Source organism: Gordionus sp. m RMFG-2023, chromosome 5 (assembly GCF_954871325.1).
Source record: "Gordionus sp. m RMFG-2023 chromosome 5, tfGorSpeb1-WG-v2, whole genome shotgun sequence".
Taxonomy (NCBI): Eukaryota; Metazoa; Nematomorpha; class Gordioida; order Chordodea; family Parachordodidae; genus Gordionus; species Gordionus sp. m RMFG-2023.
Window position 1 is genome coordinate 15,081,386 of NC_088779.1, and position 17,540 is coordinate 15,098,925.

At 26.4% G+C, this 17,540-nt stretch overlaps 1 protein-coding gene and 2 long non-coding RNA genes across 3 annotated transcripts in view; 1 reads left to right on the forward strand and 2 right to left on the reverse strand.

Moving 5' to 3' along the window:
- The first annotated feature begins 638 nt into the window (after positions 1-638).
- LOC135930386 (sodium leak channel NALCN-like) overlaps positions 639-17,540 on the forward strand; it is an 82,956-nt gene continuing 66,054 nt past the window's right edge. The window contains exon 1 of the mRNA XM_065467181.1: positions 639-760. Coding sequence (XP_065323253.1) covers positions 735-760 — 26 coding nt within the window. The 5' untranslated portion in view covers positions 639-734. The remainder of the gene's footprint in view (positions 761-17,540) is intronic.
- Positions 9,224-9,896, reverse strand: LOC135929973 (uncharacterized). The gene is made up of 3 exons (XR_010572685.1): positions 9,773-9,896; positions 9,443-9,730; positions 9,224-9,379 (listed from the first exon to the last, which is right to left on the reverse strand). It is a non-coding gene; the product is annotated as an uncharacterized LOC135929973 (long non-coding RNA).
- Positions 15,904-16,852, reverse strand: LOC135929277 (uncharacterized). Its single transcript, XR_010572549.1, has 3 exons — positions 16,748-16,852; positions 16,064-16,175; positions 15,904-16,016 (listed from the first exon to the last, which is right to left on the reverse strand). It is a non-coding gene; the product is annotated as an uncharacterized LOC135929277 (long non-coding RNA).

A 17,540-nucleotide genomic window follows, 5' to 3' on the forward strand; every position in this document is an offset into this window, starting at 1 on the left:
TTAACAAGATAGCATATTTTAAATTTACCTTGATTAGTTGGAGTTCCTGAATGGATTATATCAAGTGATGTTAAGATTAAAATTTCAAGGTTAACAAGATAGCATATTTTAAATTTACCTTGATTAGTTGGAGTTCCTGAATGGATTATCAATTGAAGCTAAGATTAAAGTTTCCAGGTTAACAAGATAGCATATTTTAAAGGATTATCAATTGATGCTACGAAGAAAATTTCCAGGTTAACAAAATAGCATATTAGTAATATATCTAAGAAGAAAATTTCCAGGTTAACAAGATAGCATAATAGTAATATATTCTATAATTTACCTGGGTTGGTTATGGTCTCAAATGATGCTGGAGAAAATATTATTGAGCAATCAGCTTGTTAAATTGAGCATACAAATTTTAAGCTTAAGCAAAATTTAGCAAAAAGTCACGCGACAAAACATCAAAACACAAAAAAAAAGTATATCATGCGGCACGATACGTAAAAATCGAGCATAAAACTAAAATTTATTAGCATTCATATCTATAAAACATATGATCTGAATTTAAAAAAATCGATATATCGATGATTATTATATCATCAAGATAATCAAACATATGGCTGATAGGTATAAAATAATATAAATTTAGCTAATTTAAGAAAAATAAAACTTGTAGAATTTTACAAAGCTTTATATATTTTTTTTTATCAAATTCATTAATAACACAATTTATATATAAAATATATATTATGACTAATTCACATGTTTCGATAAAGTATAATTATTATTAATATTTTAACATATAACTTTAAGATAATCATTAATATTGGGATGAAATAAAGTTATTAATTTTCTTACAATATTATTTTCTAACCTTAATATATATTATTAAATTTTTTTTTTCCAATATTTTCTTATTCCAAATGCTTACATATGATCTAATTATTAGCAATAAATTCTCATCTATACAGTGTGAAAATAGTGAGATAATCTCTGAACAAATTTTTATTTTTCTGTACCATAGATACTCATTTAACAACAATTAATATATATATATATATATATATATAAAGAGGAGGATCTTTATCTAAACTTTTATAAAAATATCAAAATAAGTTTCATTTTTTTTGACTAAGATTTATTAACTACAATAACCCTGCAGGGTGATTTTTTTTAAGGCCCAGGCTTGTTAAAATATTTTTGTCAGAACCCAACTTGAGCATAAATTTTTAGGCCAACTCAACCTAAGTTTGACTAAATTTTTTTTATAATTTGGGTTTTTTTAAGAAACAATTGAAAATTATATGTATTTATTTACATATTGCCATCTTAATAAAAATATATTTAACCCCCATAATCTAATTAATAATTATATAAAGTTGCATTTTATTTAATTAGTATACACATAAATTTTATTTAGTTAAAATATTTAAAATAAAGTTAAAATACAATTAAATTTAAAAATTATTGTGTTTATATAAAAATAATTTCCATGATTAGTGTCAATAAAAGATGATATTATTGTTTATATAGAGATAAAATTTCTAAAAAATATAGAGACATAACAATATAATTTTTATGAAACAAAATGATCATAAAGGATATTTGTTTTATTGAGGATATTTGTTTTTTATTATTTATTAATCGGGTTAGGCTTTTGTTCTGACACTCTTACAGCCCAACCCAAGCCTGAGAAAAAGGTCTTAAATGTCAAACCTGACCTGAGGCTTGAACAGCCCAAATAGGATTAACAAAAATTTAAAGACATATAATGATAATTTAATCATAATTTTTAATCGAAAATAATTTTCAACATGTTTCATACATGATACTAAAACAATTATATTATTCAATTTAGAAAATTTGATTTATTGAAAGACCTAGAATTATTCATTTTTAACAATTTGATGCTCACTTCCTGTCAATTCTCATTTAGCATCACATGTTCTTCTTTTTATGAAAACTTTTTGTATTATAAAAGGGACCCGGAGTGAACCATAATGAACTGTTAAACCATTATAAACCGTTATAAATATCTGAACCTTAACCGAACCAATATAATTATTTTTTGAGTCTAAAATTTTTTACATGCCCTCCCATTATTTATAAAAAATTTTTAACCCAAGCCCGCTTATAAAATTTAATTATGGTCATTCTTTCATTTTTATAAGCATCTAATAAAAATATTTCATTACTCCTCTACAAAAGTTTATAATTTAGGAAATTAATATAAGTATAAAAATAATCAATGTAAATTATGGACAATTTATTTGATCAAATTGAATATTTATGAAAAAAATATAATTGTAAAATTAATATTATATGATGCAAAAATAATAATGAATCGACATTTTCTGGATTCAAACACGTTCTTCTTTGTTCTAAAAATCTTCCAGCAATGCTAAATCCGCGTTCGGAAGAAGCACTAGTTGCAGGAATTGGCAATATTTTTCTTGCTAATCTTGATAGCTTTGGCAAATCTCTTTCTTGTCGTTTCCACCAAAGTAGGATATTCGGTTGAAGTATATCCTCTTTCTCAAGTGAGATCTTTAAATAAAAGTGAAAAAAACAATTTTAAGAGAAAAGTTTTATTACATTCCCATAAAAGGAAATTTTTAATAGACAAAAATGTTTATTTATTCTAAAAAAAAAGTTTTATTGTTGTGTTTATTACATAATTTAGTTAGGTAAATGTTCTCCACTTAAAAAAAACGATTGGTATAATAAAAAAAGAAATATTGTTATAGTTCATTTAAACAATTATTTTTTTTAGTTTATTTTAAATTTCCTTAACCCGCCCGCCCATTGTTCAAATTTCTTAACCCGCCCGCCCAGCCCGCCCATAGTTTCAATTTTTTTTAACCCGCCCGCCCAACTCGCCCATATTTTCAAATTTTTTTAACCCGCCCGCCTGTCCATTTTCGAAAAATTTTTCACCCGCCCACTGTACAAACTTTATATTTTCAGGCCCGGCCCAGCACGGATTTTTTTAGAAAATAATTTTCAAGCCTGGCCCTGATTTTATATATTTATTTTTAATTTTTATAGCTAATAATGGCGATTTAAAATATTTGGTCTTAGGTATTTAATAATTTTTTTTAGGCCCTGTTCGGGTATATTTGAAAAATTAAAACGGCCCAGCCCATGTACCCGTACCAGGCGGGCTTAGGGCCGGGCCTGCACGTTCTGATAAATCTATAAAATAATACTATAATATAATTAGACGATTTTGATTTTTAAATTTAACATAAATCAATTAAAAGATAAATTTTGCGTTATTTTTTTTCATATATGCCATTAAAACTAAACTTTGTTTTTGTCTATCTTTCATTGACTCTCTAAACAATTGGAAGTACAACATTAAAGATCAAATATTAAATAAGTTACTAAGTCTTATGGATGTAAATAATTATTCTAATGTAAGGTGTTTACCTATCCGCCCGGTGCCTGAGGGTGGTTCAGTTACATTCCACTACGAAAATTGGTATTTTAAAAGATTCATTCACTTCATAGTAAAATATTCGCCCTCTTTATATAAGTTTTCATCCTCTTCAAATTATATATATATTATTTTAATATTTGATATGTATTGATCCATAATTAACTTTTAAGGATGATCGCGTGAAATACAGGAAGTAGTTTGTCAATTTCAATATCTTGAACTTCACTGGAAAGATAGGTACTTTGAAAAAGTATAAGTCTTCTTCATGTCATAATACTTATTCTCTTTCAACTTTTTGAAACTATTATATTATAAATTAACACTTTTGTTTAAGTATTATCGCTTGAATAGCAGGAAGTAGTGCTGTAAACGTTACTACAAAAAAGAAACGCGTTACCATTACTCGTTACATCTGAAAAAGGAACGCGTTATCGTTACTCGTTACCTTTTCAAAAATGGTACCGACTTTTCAAAAAAGTAACCGGCTACTCGTTACTTAAAAAAATTAAATATATACAAAAATAATATTTATTGTTTTCCGACAATATATATAATAAAATAAAACTATACAAAAAGAATATATAAGATCATTTTATAAAAAAAAATTAATTTATTTAATTATAATATAAGTATAATTATACAAAAATAATATATTATAAGATAACATCTTTATGTAACAATTTCTTATTTATTTTTATCAACAATTAATTTCAAAATTTGCTCAGACAAACAAGAGCGCTTAGTGCTCAACACAGCTGGTTAAATAATGGGATGTTATATTTTATATATAGTATTTTAATAATTAAACAAAGTTTTTTAAAATCCCTATTTTTTATTCTTTAAATTTATTAACAATTATAGTCAAAATAGAAGATATAAAAAACTCAATATAATATTTTGAACCAATACCAATATTTTGTTAATCTTGGGTTTTTAATGTTGGTTCCCAGCTCAATACTATAGTATAATTTAATTGCTTATATTTAGAGCTGTGCCGATCCACATATTTTTCACCGATCCCATCCGATATTACTTCAAAACCGACCCGATACTGATAACGATTCGATATTTATATTGATTTTTCACCACCCCCCTTGAACCATATGTAGTTAAGAAATTATTATAAATCATTATTTTTTATGCAAAAAATCAAATTATGCATTTTAATTTAATTTTTCTTATTTCTACAATAAGACTATAATAAAAAAAACATACATTTGATAATATATTTATTTTATGTTGATATGAATTATAAAATTGTATTTAACATATAAAATTATAGTATATTAGATTTTTTAAAATAAATACGAGATCCTCTAGATTTTCTGGCAATAAGCTTCTACGATATAGAGTATCTATATCTCCTGCCGTAAAGGTAAACTCAGATGACTCCGCAGATAACGCATTTTGCAAAATTATTTTTGTCTTTTGTAAAATATTTCTATAATTCTGATACCATATTTAAAAAAATTCTTTTATTTAAAGTAAAAATAATAAAATTGGCGTTATTAATTAAAAAGATTTAAAACAATAAAAACTTTGGGTGTTCCTTTCTATTTTTATAAAAATTGAAGTTGGCCGAACATTTGGAAGCACTAACGATGAATCATATGTCATTTTTTAGTGATTCGTTAGTGCTTATTAGTGCTTCAATCCGTATAGTAGCCGAATTTAAGGAAAAAGTTATAAGCAAAAATAAAAATTTGTGCCAACTTCACGCTTAAAAGTTGACTGAAAGCACTAACGATGAAACTTATATCATTTTTTAGTGCTTAGTTAGTAGAGGTTAGTGCTTCAATCACTTTTGTAGCCGAATTTAAGAATAAAAAGTTATTGGCGAAAAAAACAAAAATAAACAAATATTGGCGATGTGCCAAAACAAAAACTAGAGTAGTACTAAACATCCGGTTTTCGCCATTTAGTGCTTAATTAATGTATTTAAATTCCGTTATTAATTTGGTTACCGCCATATGGGAAAAAAGTTATAAGCGAAATAAAAATTATGACGTCACGATTTAAGCGTGAAGTTGGCCGAATTGGAAGCACTAACGATGAAACTTATATCATTCTTTAGTGCTTGTAGGTAGAGGTTGGTGCTTCAATCACATTTGTAGCCGAATTTAAGAATAAAAAGTTTTTAGCGAAAAAAACAAAAATAAACAAATATTGGCGACGTGCCAAAACAAAAACTAGAGTAGTACTAAACATCCGGTTTTCGCCATTATTTAGTGCTTAATTAATGTATTTAAATTCCGTTATTAATTTGGTTAACCGCCATATAGAAAAAAAGTTATAAGCTAAATAAAAATTATGACATCACGATTTAAGCGTGAAGTTGGCCGAACTTTTGGAAGCACTAACGATGAAACTTATATCATTCTTTAGTGCTTCGTTAGTAGAGGTTAGTGTTTCAATCACTCTTGTAGCCGAATTTAAGAATAAAAAGTTATTGGCGAAAAAAACAAAAATAAACAAATATAGGCGACGTGCCAAAACAAAAACTAGCCATTATTTAGAGCTCAATTAGTAAATTTGAATTCCGTAAATTTGGATAACCGTCATATGAAAAAATCGTAATACGCTAAATAAATATTTAGAGGTCAAATTTTGGCCAGAAAATTATGAAAGCACTAACGATGAAATTTATATCCTTCTTTAGGGCTTCCTTAGTAGAGGTTAGTGCTTCAATTACTTTTGTAGCTGAATTTTAGAATAAAAAGTTATTTGCGAAAAAACAAATAATGGCGACGTGCCAAAACAAAAACTATAGTAGTACTAAACATCCGGTTTTCGCCATTATTTAGAGCTCAATTAGTAAATTTGAATTCCGTAAATTTGGATAACCGTCATATGAAAAAATCGTAATACGCTAAATAAATATTTAGAGGTCAAATTTTGGCCAGAAAATTATGAAAGCACTAACGATGAAATTTATATCCTTCTTTAGGGCTTCCTTAGTAGAGGTTAGTGCTTCAATTACTTTTGTAGCTGAATTTTAGAATAAAAAGTTATTTGCGAAAAAACAAATAATGGCGACGTGCCAAAACAAAAACTATAGTAGTACTAAACATCCGGTATTCGCCATTATTTAGTGCTTAATTAGCAAATTTGAATTCCGTAGTTAATTTGGTTAACCTTCTTTATAAAAAATTGTAATACGCTAAAGAAATGTTTAGAGGTCAAATTTTGGTTTTAGAAAATTATGAAAGCACTAACGATGAAATTTATATCCTTCTTTAGGGCTTCCTTGGTAGAGTTTAGTGCTTTAATTACTTTTGTAGCCGAATTTAACATAAAAAGTTATTTGCGAAAATAACAAATAATGGCAATGTGCCAAATCAAAAACTATAGTAGTACTAAACATCCGGTTTTCGCCATTATTTAGTGCTTAATTAGCAAATTTGAATTCCATAATTAATTTGTTTAACCGTCTTTATAAAAAATTGTAATACGCTAAAGAAGTGTTTAGAGATCAAATTATGGCCAGAAAATTATGAAAGCACTAACGATGAAATTTATATCCTTCTTTAGGGCTTCCTTAGTAGAGGTTAATTCTTCAATCATATTTGTAGCCGAATTTAAGAATAAAAAGTTATTTGCCAAAAAAACAAAAATATACAAATAATGGCGACTTGCCAAAACAAAAACTATAGTAATACCAAACATCCGGTTTTCGCCATTATTTAGTGAGTTAATTTGAATTCCGTAATTAATTTAGTAAACCGTCTTTAAAAATTGTAATATACTAAGGATTATGAAAATAAATATGTAATAAAACCTAATTAAAAAAATTGTAATTTATAAATTTATAATTATATAATTAAAAATAAAATTCTATAATTGAGTCCCCAAAAAGGAACCATAATTGTGTCTAAAAATTTCTATTTGAATTTTTTGTCTAATAAAAAGAAATTCTCTGGGTTCATTTGTGAAAAGTCGTATTTTATTACCCAAATTTTTTAAAAACATAAATGTTGAAGGCGAAAAATGCCCGTTAGTAGAAGTCACTACTGGAGTGAATATGAAGTTTTTAAAATTTTTGTATTTGTTTGCCTTTTTAATTTCTGCCTGTCTTATTAAATTGAAATTTATGTTTGAAGGGAATGATGAGACACACGTGTAGTCCCAAGAGTGATTTGCCGAGGGCCCAAGGTATGGTTGTCATACCACCAGGTCTTAAACCATCTACTTGAGATAAATTTGATGGTTCAAGATTGTTTGGAATGTGTTCAGCTGTTAGGCTTCTATTTATTATATGGTTTGCAGCTGAGTGTTGATTTATTAATCACATGTGGAAAATTCTGTGGTTAATTTTTTATATTACTCAAAAAATTTTTGATTACTTGTAAATTTTTATAGTATGTAACACATTTCCGTAATGTGAAACATTCTTATATAGCTAAATAACTTTCCATAATTATTGTAAAAAACATTTTGATTTTGTGATAAAATTTTTAAAAAAAATTTTTTAATAATTAAACTTTAATAAAGACGAACGTCAAATTTATGAATCGAATATAATTTTTTAATGTTTTGGTCTAAAATTTTCTTAGGCGTCGAGAAAGGTGTCAGAAAATTTGAAGGATTAATATGGCAATAATTTATCGAATCAGGGTAACTCTCAGAAGTCCTGCATAAGTATTAGTGATCTGCATCGAGCCTAATTTTCCAAGCCCGGCCCGGTCCGAAATTTTTTAAAAAAAGTTTTGCCGGCCCGGCCCGAACCAGAAATTTTTTTAAAAAAATTTACCGAACTAGTAACGGTACCTAGTTATGTTTCAAAAGTATAATAATACTTCTTTTTATTAATATCCGTCGATTCAAAAATTTTAACAAAGTTCTAAAAAAAGGATGTCTTTCAAAAATTATATTTATCGTCTGCCATTTTATTTACTTAATTTTTAAAATATTCCATTTTAAAATATAAGATAAGTAAGTAATTTTTTTTTCTCACAATAAAAGTTTTCATCTATATTATTTTGGGTTAGGGTACCTTTTCAGGGGCAATTATTTTTGTTATTTTTTTATGTTATTTTTTGTTATTTTTTTATGCGATTTTTTGTTATTTTTTATGCGATTTTTTTATGCGATTTTTTGTTATTTTTTTATGATTGGTTCATTTTCTTATTGGTTAATTTTTTATTTAAGATATTTTTAAATTAATATATCTTTTTTTATTTAAGATATTTTAAAATAATTTTTTCTAAAATTTAAAATTCGTACAATTATTTAAAGGAAGTGAATGGGGGCAAAGGCTAGGGGTAAGGGGTAAAATTATTAGATTATGTACAATGCGGGTAGGTTTGGGGTTAAATTTTTGATAGATGAAACTTCGCTATTTAAAATTTATTTGGTTGATTCTTTCTATACAAACTTAATATGATTTCTTCTAAACAAACTTAATACGATTCCTTCTATACAAACTTAATATGATTCCCTCTATACAAACTTAATATGATTCCTTCTATACAAACTTAATATGATTCCTTCTATATAAACTTAATATGATTCCTTCTATACAAACTTAATATGATTCCTTCTATACAAACTTAATATGAATAATTTTTTCTAAAATTTGTATAAAGAATTTAATTTTTTTTAGTGATAACACTATAATTAAAGGAAGATTCCAAAAATAAATAAAATTTAAGCATAACAATCGAAATAATTTATTCATTAAATTGAAATATACTATTAAAATTTATACAATCATTAATAAAATGAATAAAAACATCAAAACGATTTAATAATCTATATTTTCGAAAATATCTATATTCAAGAAGATATTCATGAATATTATCCCGATCCCCATGTCTTTTATAATTTGCCTTTAGATCCCGCCACAGCCTCTCGACTTTTTGAGTGTGGATCGATCTGTCATTTGGATCAACAAAATTTTGCGAATGGTTGATCCGATAGTGGAAATAGTTTGAACTTTCTAGCCGATTATATCTAAGATAAATATATTTACATTTATCACCACTTTTGCTTTATTGAAAAAATAAATTCACATACCCTAACCACGAGTCAGTCATTATCGTGGAATCTTGCATAACATTATCTTTAACCACACGATAGGTGGTATCTTGATCTCTTGTTGTGGTGGCACTTAAAAATATCTAATTTGTTTCCCGACATATACCACCAATAATCCATATAGCCTCGGAAGTCAAATGCCGACCACGGTTATATTTACGCTTCCATACATGAGTTTCATCAATTTCAATAACGTGGCCAGGCCCCCCGATCTTTGAATGATTCGAGGCTATATGGAATCCACATACCTTTCGAAATTTTTTAAACCTATATAAGTGAAGTAAAAAACCATATTATACTTTAGATTACCATCTTGAAATTGCCTTCTTATCATAATCTAACTCTTTCGAAGCAGTTAAAATTTTATAACGGCCTAAAAATAATTTTGTTTAATATTTTTTAAAGAATTGGTACTTATGTACAAGTACACTAGTCTTAAAAATCTCCCAACATCATGAATTCCTTCAAAAATGGAATCTAAAAATTCGTCATTTATGATATATATATATATATTAATATTACCTTTCCATATTGAATACGTTCTACGACACCTACTGCATCGATATCGTAAACTCTTATTGTTTTTTTCAACCCGCATTACGGAATTGCAACAAGTATGTTGTATTCCAGGCGGTATAAATTGATTATTTAGACAAAAATCATAAGCTTTCTCATCATTTTGAGTATAAACACCAACTTCAAAAATATTCATTTTAAAAAAAATGGAAGGAATTATATAATATATATTGGAACTAAAAAAAAGGGAACCAAAAAAAGATTTATACCAAAAAAAAAATTAAAAATGGAAAGTTTCGTCTACTAAAAATCTTACCCCTAGCCTTCCCCCTTATTTGCCCCCATCACTTCCTTTAAATAATTGTACGAATTTTAAATTTTAGAAAAAATTATTTTAAAATATCTTAAATAAAAAATTAACCAATAAGAAACCAATCATAAAAAAATAACATAAAAATAATAGCTTTCATAAAAAAATTGGTATCGTCCCTCTAATTCGTATGAAAATTTAGGAAATAGGTTTTTTGTCGTATTGCAATAGTTCGTTCCCAAAAAAAAGCCAATTTGCAATAGTTCGTTCCCAAAGTAGTTTGTTCCCAAAATAATTATGAAAATCCAAGAGATTAAAGCTAAATCGCAACAATTATCAATAAGAAAATTGTAAAGTATATATTATTTAATTTGCATATAATAATTAATTTTTTTAGAAAACTAGGCAAAACAAAGAGTGCATATAAACAAAGCTATTATTCAAATTCTAATAATCAAATGGTTCAATATAGTTTGATTAAATCAAAATACAACAATAATATTATCTATTCTAACAAAATTTTAATTCAATTTATACATTATCATGCAAAAAAAAGAGATTGCATTTTTATATATTAATTAAAATTTTTATTATGAGATATTTCATATAAATTTTAATAATGTTATATCAAAGATATATTTATAATAAAGAGTTTGCTAAAATATTGTAAATTATCTGCTATTTATATCATTTTTAAACAAAGCTATTATTCAAATTCTAATAATCAAATGGTTCAATATAGTTTGATCAAATCAAAATACAACAATAATATTATCTATTCTAACAAAAATTTAATTCAATTTATACATTATCATGCAAAAAAAAGAGATTGCATTTTTATATATTAATTAAAAATTTTATTATGAGATATTTCATATAAATTTTAATGATGTTATATCAAAGATATATTTATAATACAATTGTGCTGTCTATTATATATTAATGGATCTAGAGCATTAAGAGTTTGCTAAAATATTGTAAATTATCTGCTATTTATTTTTTAATATATACTGTTCTTGTATTAATATAAATATTAATTACCATTTAGCCATTTAAATTTAATTTAAAATAAAAAGAATTTTTTAATTTTGCCAAATCTGTTACAACGTTTCAAAATTATACAATTTTATATCGCTTCAAATATATTTGTGGCCATTTTAGGTCATTTGACGTTTTTTCACAAATGTTCATACGATCTAGTGGACCCTAACCAAAAAATTACATAAAAAAAAATCGCATAAAAAAATAACAAAAAATCGCATAAAAAAATAACATAAAAAATAACAAAAATAATTGCCCCTGAAAAGGTACCCTAACCGATATAAATATATGCGTAATTTTTACGAATAAAATAAAACTATGTAAATAGAACAATTTGAATTAAGAATAAAAAATTTCTGAGAATGTTTTTAACCATATCATTCAATGACACCTCAGAATAATAGATGCTGGAGAAAAAATGTAGTTGTTACAATAAAATAATAAAAATTATATAATTATTACAAAAGAATGGGGTTCAATGGACCCATTTAGGCAGTAGTGGAAATAATATTTTGTGACTTGGTTATAGCTATTCATGTATTTTGGGAACCTTAATATATATAATCTTCTGAAACATTATATTAATCAAATGTGGCAGATGATCTACGGAAACATTGATAGGTTTAGTGCAAAAAGACAATATGCATTTTTTAATTACTTGGGGTTTTTAATCAAACTAATTAGGGTTTAAATTTTACAAAATAAGTACTAAATAATGGTGAAAATAAAATGTTTGTCGCTGATAGATTTTTTGTTTATTTTGTTAATAACTTTTTTATTTTAAATTAGGCTATTAAACTGTTTGAACCAACCTCTACTAAGGAAGCTCTAAAGAATTATAAAAATTTCATTGTTAATGCTTTCATAATTTTCTGGCCAAAATTTGACCTCTAAACATTTCTTTAACGTATTACATTTTTTTATAAAGATGGTTAACCAAATTAATTATGGAATTCAAATTTACTAATTGAGCACTAAATAATAACAATACCGGATGTTTATTACTACTATAGTTTTTGTTTTGGCACGTCGCCATTATTTGTTTTTTCGCAAATAACTTTTTATTCTTAAATTCAACTACAAAAGTAATTGAAGCACTAACTTCTACTAAGGAAGCCCTAAAGAAGGATATAAATTTCATCGTTAGTGCTTTCATAATTTTCTGGCCAAAATTTGACCTCTAAATATTTATTTAGCATATTACGATTTTGTCATATGACGGTTATCCAAATTAATTACGGAATTCAAATTTACTAATTGAGCTCTAAATAATGGCGAAAATCGGATGTTTAGTACTACTCTAGTTTTTGTTTTGGCACGTCACCAATATTTGTTTATTTTTGTTTTTTTCGCCAATAACTTTTTATTCTTAAATTCGGCTACAAATGTGATTGAAGCACTAACCTCTACTAACGAAGCACTAAAGAATGATATAAGTTTCATCGTTAGTGCTTCCAAAAGTTCGGCCAACTTCACGCTTAAATCGTGACGTCATAATTTTTATTTAGCTTATAACTTTTTTTCCATATGGCGGTTAACCAAATTAATAACGGAATTTAAATACATTAATTAAGCACTAAATAATGGCGAAAACCGAATGTTTAGTACTACTCTAGTTTATGTTTTGGCACATCGCCAATATTTGTTTATTTTTGTTTTTTTCGCCAATAACTTTTTATTCTTAATTTCGGCTACAAAAGTGATTGAAGCACTAACCTCTACTAACTAAGCACTAAAAAATGATAGAAGTTTTATCGTTAGTGCTTTCCGTCAACTTTTAAGCGTGAAATTGGCACAAATTTTTATTTTTGCTTGTAACTTTTTTTCCCTTAAATTCGGCTACTATACGGATTGAAGCACTAATAAGCACTAACGAAGCACTAAAAAATGACATATGATTCATCGTTAGTGCTTCCAAATGTTCGGCCAACTTCACGGAGCTTTTAAAATACTATATATCTATTTAAAAAAAGAATAAAATTTAGAGGGTGTTGTGCATTTGCATTGTTTAAAAAAAAATATTTAGAAAATATTATAATAATGTAAAATAAATATACATAACATAAAATAACAAATAAAAAGACCGGATCGGTATTTTACAGGTATGGAACCGATCCGATATTTTTGGAAAACGCTAAATATCTGAGCCGATTCGATATTAAAATTCATCTTTTTACCTTGAAATGCTTTTTTAAGTCTGATCTGTTGGACATTGAGGTTGAAATAATTGTGTTGGGATTATAATTTACATTTACAAAGTGTAGACTTCCATTAATTTTCTTTATTGGTTTTAAATATATTTCAAATTGGGACCAGAGAAGGGTTAAATCATCATCTGAAGAAGTACTATGGACATAATATTCTTAAAATAAATTATAAGAATAATAATATCTTTATTAACATTTACTTTTGAATTTTGATTGAATATTAATTTTGACAGAAAATTTAACGAGAATTTAAAATAAATATAAAAGAAGTGGTTGATATGAATTAAAACTCGACTTAAATTATTAATATTAAGAATTAAAAAATAAATAAAATAATACAATAAAATATGTTTTGCGTTACCGTTACTCAAAAAAAAGAAATGCGTTACCGTTACTCGTTACCTCTAGAAGAAGATAACGAATGACGTTCCTTTTCTTCAAAAAAGTAACGTTAGTACGACATTACTTTTTTGACGTTACTTCACAGCACTAGCAGGAAGTAATTTGTAATTATTATCTATAATTTATCTTAATATTTTAATTAATAAAAATCTCGCTAACATTGACTGACTTACCATGTTCAATAAGAGGTTGAGAAGAATGATCACGGGAACTGACGAGTTCACCAACACTAGCGTCTTTTTACCGAGGAATAATATTGTTCGTTATTTTTTCATTTAATGGTTAAGGAGTGAATGGATATTTTATAGCCAATATTTTTATAAGTATTTTTTTGTTTGTCCAATTAATTTGGCTAAATAAAATTTTAACTATAATTTTTCTGTGAATCTTCTCTTCTCTTCTCTTCTCTTCTCTTCTCTTCTCTTCTCTTCTCTTCTCTTCTCTTCTCTTCTCTTCTCTTCTCTTCTCTTCTCTTCTCTTCTCTTCTCTCTCTCTTCTCTTCTCTTCTCTTCTCTTCTCTTCTTCTTCTCTTCTCTCTCTCTCTTCTCTTCTCTTCTCTTCTCTTCTCTTCTCTTCTCTTCTCTTCTCTTCTCTTCTCTTCTCTTCTCTTCTCTTCTCTTCTCTTCTCTTTTCATTTAGATTTAATTGTTATTGGCTTATTATAATTCAATAACTAATATTTTTTAAAATTTGGTGCCCCTGCCCATTTATGGGGGCCGAAAATTTTTATCAATGGGCCACTGGGGGCGAATGGGGGAGTAAATTTTACTTGGCTCTCTAATCATCCACACTATTCAAAAGTTCTGTTATTTTCTTTACATACTAAAATTGGCATGTTTATCCCTTTTTTAAAAATTTGTTTTAGGGTAAGTAATTTTTCCAGGAGAAAACAAGTGTCCTCTTGGTAAAGAGTATAAAAAAAAGGTTATCATCAGAGATCGAAAATTTAAAAGCACAAAATGAGTGACCGATTACTCCTCAAATTACTACTGTGAAGAGTGATACCAAAGCAATTATAATAAAAAAATTAAATAATCGAAATATTTAGAAAAAAAATTTACTGTCTAAAAAAATCCTTTTTATCATTTTTCAAAATATATGATTTGATATGGCGGTATTGATACTTTAATAGCGGTGGCATAAAAAATTAGTCAAAGATACTTGTGATATATTTGGAAAATTTGATACCAATATAAGATAGAATATTTGTAAATGGAAAACGGTTACAATAGCTGATTTTTAACCTGCAGGCCTAAAGCCCGGCTCGGGTACACGGGCCATGACATTTTTTATATTTTTTAAATATGCCCGGCCCGGGTCAGCCCTGAAAATATAAAACTCGGGCCGAATAAAATTTTTGAAAAAAAATTTAGGTAGGGCCGTGTAAATGGCAGAGTTGTTAAACGCTATTTTTAAAAGTAGCGCGCTACCGCTATAGCTATTTGTCAAAAAAAGTAGCGCGCTATTAGCTACTTTTTTTCAAAAGTAGCTTTAGCTACTTTTTATAAAAAAAAATTTAGAAACAAATGAAACAAATTTTTTTTATTTTTTTTTTGCTTATAATGTAAATGTATAATAAATAATATATAAAAATCAACATTTATAAATATAAAAATATAGTTAGTTTAGATTATAAAAAAATAAGCAATATAAATAAATATTTGATTTGGAAATGAATCATTATTAATTAGAATTACTTCTGTATACTCTTTTATAAATGTATGCTCTTCATCGTTAATATATTCAATTTCAACAAGATCACAGAGATAATTAATCTCTAATCTTCTTTCCTCCAGAAAAAAAGCGATTAGTTTTATTGCTTGGTATACAGAATTCCATCTTGTACGATTAGGGGTTAATAAATACCTCCCTAATTTTTTTTTAAACATGTCAGAACTTTTAGGAGATTTATTCTGCTTATTCCATAAAGTTTGACATTTATAAAATGTCGATCTTGACACCCTTTTAAAATCTTCATCATTTAAAGCTTCTTCAGCATCTACTGTTGCTATCAAATTAAAATTATGACAGGAGCATCTCTGATGGCTGGGTAACATTGTGGAGTTAGTTGAAGATCCTATAGAATATTGATTAGATTAACATGTATTATAAAATAATTTAAACCTTCTTCTAAGATCTCATTAATATCATTGGTATCAACACCTATTTCCTCCTCTTCCAATACATGTTGACTATCATTCTGTATCTCATCTTCAGCATTATCCTCACAAATATTCTATATTCATATTAAATATGACAAATTAAATTATTCATCCAGTTTTAATAGAAATGTCTAGTAATATTTATCAAAAATGGTGTGGAAAAATCATTTCTTAGTATTCTAAATTTTGAACCTCAGGAATTATAATGAAACTAAGCAAAAGTATTTTATCAAATGAATACATTGAATGAATTCCCTGTACTGTATATAAATTGATGGCAATTAATCAATAAGAAATAAATATAGTAAAAATCTAATCATCCATGAAATATTCAATAACCATATCTTATTAAATGTTAGATTAGCTCAATGACACTGTACAATAAAAATTAATGAAATAATCCACCTCTGTTTTATATTTTATTAGTTAATTTCACTAATTTTATTTATAATTTGATATAAATTATGATAATCATAATATTACTAAAATATGTGTGTATTTAGTTAATAAAAATTCTATAAATAATGTGAAATATTAAAATACTAAATATTTTATAGATTAAATAATAACCATTCCATTCTGATTAATTTACTGCCCAAAAAATCATAACTTAAAATAAATATTATAAATAAATTTGTGATATAACCTAAATGCCTTCAGGTAATTAGACCCATTATCAGTAACCATCTTGTAAACTTTATTATGAATCCTAAAAGACTTGTGGATGTCAATAATTTTATTTGCAAGTACGTCATATGTCTGGCATCCTATAATCTTTTTAAGGGCTAAGGCTACAGATCTTCTTTTTAAAGTCATAGGGTCTAACCAATGGCCTGTGATTCCCAAATAAGTTCTATAAATATTTAATCAGATCAATTTATAAATATAAATAAGTTTTTACCTTCTGTTATGTGTCCAACTATCTGCCGTGGTACATACATAAGATATATCTGATAACTCTACTATTAGAGCATCTTTCATCACTTTGAAGTTGTCGGCTATTTTATTCATTTATGTCTGGCGACATTAAACTGTTGTGCCAGCGGATAAAGTTTTAATCATCATAGTAAATGATGGATTATCAACCAATGGCTGAACTGTGTCAATAATAAAATCAACAATTACTTTATCAGCCAATTTTTGTGAAATATTGGCATATTTATTATCAGTTAATTTGGTTTGGATAGTATTTGTCTTTTTGAATGAAGATTCTCCTATACCAAATTTTTTTTATATGTTTCTCTATTTCCTTATAGCAATTGGCGTGAACAGTCTAATAAAATAAATAATATTATAATGTAAAAATAACAATTTACCTTTAAGTGTTTCTTCAGGTTATAGCTGCTCGATTGATTTGATGATATATTTTTTTTACATTTTAAGCACAGGAATTTGAATCCAGATTTTGTTTTAATATTTATTTTAAAAAATTTTTCAAA